The sequence below is a fragment of the Centruroides vittatus genome, unplaced genomic scaffold (genome assembly GCF_030686945.1).
Source record: "Centruroides vittatus isolate TY-2023 unplaced genomic scaffold, ASM3068694v2 contig_1019, whole genome shotgun sequence".
NCBI classification, from domain to species: domain Eukaryota; kingdom Metazoa; phylum Arthropoda; class Arachnida; order Scorpiones; family Buthidae; genus Centruroides; species Centruroides vittatus.
The window spans coordinates 40,667-45,312 of NW_027120663.1; the positions used below are offsets into that span (position 1 = coordinate 40,667).

The following is a 4,646-nucleotide window of genomic DNA, read 5'->3' on the forward strand; positions in this document are numbered from 1 at the left end:
TTCGCGTAGCGGCATAATTTCGAACTAATGCTTAGTGAGGGATTTTCATTAGTGTTTGGAAAGTCATGGAAAGTAGGAAATTTGACAAAACTTCTCAAAAAGTCAGGGAATTTGCCTGCTTGGCTACTTTGTTGATTTCTTTGCTCACAATAAGGTGGACCAAGTGTATTGATCTGCAGGCTGCAAGAAGTAATGTTCTATATGCAACTTATGAAATGCAGAATATTTTTAGAGCCAAAACTTTTTTCAAAAGTTAACATTGTTATAGTTTGGAAAATTCAATTTAAATCACACATTTAAGTAAGTAGACCTATCATACAATTTGCCATGCAACATTAGACTAATAAGTTAACAAATATTTTACATTAAAATTAAAAGAATGCTTTAAGTACATGTTTTTATCATCATATGATAGCATAAACAATTATAAACTTAATGCAATATGATGATTAATAAAAATAAAATTGAATTCAGTGCTATGATTATTTTTTATTTTTAGAGCAGGTAGTAATTAATAAACATTTGGCATTTTCTCTGTTGTTTATTTTGTATTTTTGTGGCACTTGAAAAACGCCAAACGTCTTTTGAGATTAAAGAATAATTAATAATGGTTTTTTTATTTCTTCAAAGCCACATACAGTTATTTATAATTTTGATAGCAATTTTTTATACATACTTTACACTAGGGTTTCTCATTTCCCGGTCTTTTGCTTGTCCCGGGATTCCGGGAAAAAAGTAAACTGTTTTTCCGACATGTTCCTGATAATTTATTCTTTTCGTTTTAGCTGTATTTATTTACATCAAGACAATAGATATGTTATGCTGCATCTGACTAATTATTATCATCATAATATATATCGTAATAGAATTATCGTCGTTAACGAGCAGTTTTAACTTTGTTGTTTCATGTATTTATTATTATTATTATTATTAAGATATCAGGAACAAGTCAGATACGAGGGGAGAGAGTAGTCACGTGGCCAAGTGGCATCGAGAAATGTCACGTGACACACTTCGTATGCGTCCGCCGTTCAATGTGCCGCCCCACGACGAAAACAAGCATAAGCAATGGCGTCTCGAACGGAGTACAATCGGTAAGTAGTCCCATGGTTTTTTATTTATAACACTTTATATACGGATCGACCGGGAAAATGTTTTGCGTTTTCTGAATGACTATTAAATATACCTTCTTTCTGAAAAATAATAATTAAAGTAACTCATATTCTCTAAAACTGCATAATTACCATCTTACTAAGAGGGTTAGCAAGAAATAAGTTTCCAAATTGAAAGTGTTCTGGAGTTCGTTCTACTGCTCCGAACGAGACAGAATTCGGACTGCAGACAATTGAAATGATGCGCTTGGCATTTTTTAATTAAAAAAATAGTACAAAAATCTGGTCAATAGGTGGCGCTGGAGCATACATAAATATTGAATATGTAGCATTAAAACACCTCCTTCATTTTAAGTAATTTGCACTAATCGCAAGATCATACAGCAATTACTAAGACGGCATTTCACAGATGAACGGGTAATCAGCCGTTATTTTCCTATAGCATGGCCTGCCTCCTCGCTCGCCGGATATACCCGAGTGAATATTTGTTATGGGGTTTCCTGAAGGACAAGACCTGCATCCCTCAGATCTGGCACAGTTCAGAAGGATGGCATTGGGTGCCATGTTCTGGATATTCCGGCAGACTTACTGCATTCAGTTGTGGAAAATATGGTTTTAGTCTGGTGGAAATAATCAGTTTAGTCTCACTAACAAATCGGATAGTCTCCCGACCTTATTTTTTTATAATATAATATCCTCGAAATATTATACTTTGTTACTGTTGTAAATGTAGCATTAGTGCTAATTAAAAACGATAGTGTATTCAGTAACTGTGTTCTAATATTTCCGTTCGATAACAAAATTTGCCTTTGCTCTGTACAGATGATGAGTATTTATATCACATTTTTATTTATTTTCGTTAAACGGATGGATGGAATTAGATTTTCCTAGTGATTTAAATTTTTATCATGGTGATGAAAAATTAATTTTTATCGTCATTACGGTTAAATTTAAAAAGTTACTATAAAGAGAAATGCATTGTAATTATTTTTAATATGGTTGTTTCTATATACCAAATTGATAGCTAATTCAAAAATTCAAGTAAATTACAGTTATTTTATATTTCAGATGCTGTAGAATTTTATTATTATTGTTTAATCATTACAAAATAAGCACGACATTATCTAAGTTAGAAGTATATTTATGTATTATAATGCAACTCCTAGGCCTTTCCACCTTAGAATTGGTGGAACGGCCTAGGAGTGCGTAGCGAACAAACCTTCCCCTTACTTCTATATTAATATATAGATGTGTCGGCCTGGATCCTCGTTATTTTCGGTCTAATGGAAATGATTGAAAAGTCCCCGTTAATGCATGCATGTGGAATAAGAGTAATAATTGAAAATAACAATCGGAAATGATTATATAAAACGAATTTTATTTATAAAACATTTTTATAAATTATTAATTAATTTTGTTAAACGGAAAGAAATTTAGCAATTAATCAAAATGGAATTTAACATTATAAAGTAACATCAGGAATGTAAATTAATTTTTAGATTATTATTCTAATTTAAATCAGTGGGTGAATTTATCCATTGCTTTCAAAAATACAAATAGACCGGAAAGTAAAAATTGTCACTTTCTTTTTTAATTATTCCTTCTTCGATTAACTTCTGTTCGAATATCGCCTCCTCGGAATGTTCAGGAGTAGCAAAAGTTTCTGCGGATGGTAAAAATAGATTTATTTTGTGATCCAACCAATGTTCATGACCAAAAACCGCGGACAGACGACAAGTGGAATTTTTCCCAACGAATATGGCTTCAACCAACTGTACTTTTCCCAGGGAGTTGCAGAAAGATTCCAAATGAAAAAGACCATTTTCTAACGAATTTACGTAGCCATAAATGTGTACTGGTATGTATTTACTGTTAAGTGTTATGGGAAGGTTGAGATTAGTGACGAAACAATCTTCCCTCACAAATACCTCGGTGCTGAAATATGTAAATGGCTTTTTTCTGTCTGTGGATACACGAGGAAATTCATTTTTATGTTTGAAATCAAACAGAGATGAGTAATTTGAATATTTGCTCATGCATCTATCGTTTGTTATTTTGCTGAAATCACTCGGGTAATTGGAAAAATTTTTCATTTCCTTACAGAGGAGAATGGATATTTCTTCTTCTCTACTAAACAAACCGAGTTTGAATATTTTATTTATTAATTTTTCTTTGTTCATGGCTAAGAATCTGATTCTTTCAAGAAACGGTCGCATTTCTTCTCGATATTTCAGTTTCCTCGCGGTTTCATCCATTTCAACAAATGATGTTCCCATTTTCCTTTTGGTTTTCTCTTCGACCCACTTGTATACTGCCAGGCATATATCCACTTCGTCCATACTTGTGTATAATGGACGGGACACTAACCTGTAAATTGTCGCTATACCGCAGGATTTGAAATCTTCACCCTGGAATATCTCTGGCCAATACGTATCGAAAATTTCCCAGCAACGACGTTGTATCTGAGTGAGATACATTTTGCAGGCGAAATCGTGAATTTCGCACACATTTTTCTCACATAATTGATCGATAACGTACTTTTCGCATATCGTGCTTAACATTTTAATTCCATAACTTTTGCTCAAGTCGTACAACTGAAAACCGTTGCTCAAAGATATTATCTGAGGGTCAGCTTTATCCAAATAGCTGCAAGATAAATGTAAAACATATTTATGAAAACTCTAATATTTTCATTTTGATTAACTAAGATACAGTATGTTAAGATAATTTTACTTAACAACCCGTGCGACAACTTCTGTTGGGTATGGGAATTTGAGAATTCTCGAACTGATTCCACGTTCGATTATAAATTCCAGCTGTTCATTGCGAATTTTATCAAAAGTGGATTCGGAAATAAATATTTTACCCCCGTCTGAGGATAAGAGTTCGATTCTCTGAGAACCCATACTTGTGAACAGCTGGAAACAAGTGCAATTTCAATAACAATTCGTAACAATAAAATTGCCAATTGTTACAGTTTTTATTATGACGTCGTTTGGAGAGAAAACGAATTTTCGTAGTAAATTAAAGTTTTTATTATAATTTTTCCGCCTTGTGTTCACTATGAGGGAGATTTTATACCATTGTTTTGCAGATTTGTTCAGGTCCACAATCGAAACGGCCCGACATATTTGGAACAAATTACTCGTCAAAAATTCGTAGGGTTACGCACACGGATTTTATCACAGGTTTTCCATGACAGTAGCTCGAGGCTTTAGTTACCTAGAGTATCCATTCGACTAGCAGCAAACATCTGCATCTGCAACAAATGAATGACAGAGGTGCCAGTACGTTTGGGGATTCCTCTTTGTCGTCGGCATGTTCTTTTCTTAATTTCAAAGAAAGCTTTAAGATTTCGTTTTATTTTTAAAATAGTTACTCATTTTTATCACAGTAAACACTTTTACTGATGAAAAAATTATAATAAAAATATTTGTTATTAAAGAAAAATTATTCTATAAAGTCCGTGGAGTATCTAGTGGGGTTTCTCTAACGAGATCCCGGCTGTTTTTTAACTCAGGAAATTCTTCTCAT

General features: G+C 33.1%; 1 protein-coding gene across 1 annotated transcript; it reads right to left on the minus strand.

Moving 5' to 3' along the window:
- Positions 1-2,537: 2,537 nt before the first annotated feature.
- LOC136987573 (uncharacterized) lies at positions 2,538-4,077 on the minus strand. Its single transcript, XM_067285364.1, has 2 exons — positions 3,846-4,077; positions 2,538-3,758 (listed from the first exon to the last, which is right to left on the minus strand). The coding sequence occupies exons 1-2, from the start codon at positions 4,016-4,018 to the stop codon at positions 2,657-2,659; spliced, it is 1,275 nt and encodes a 424-aa protein (XP_067141465.1). The 5' UTR covers positions 4,019-4,077; the 3' UTR covers positions 2,538-2,656.
- Between the last annotated feature and the right edge of the window lie 569 nt (positions 4,078-4,646).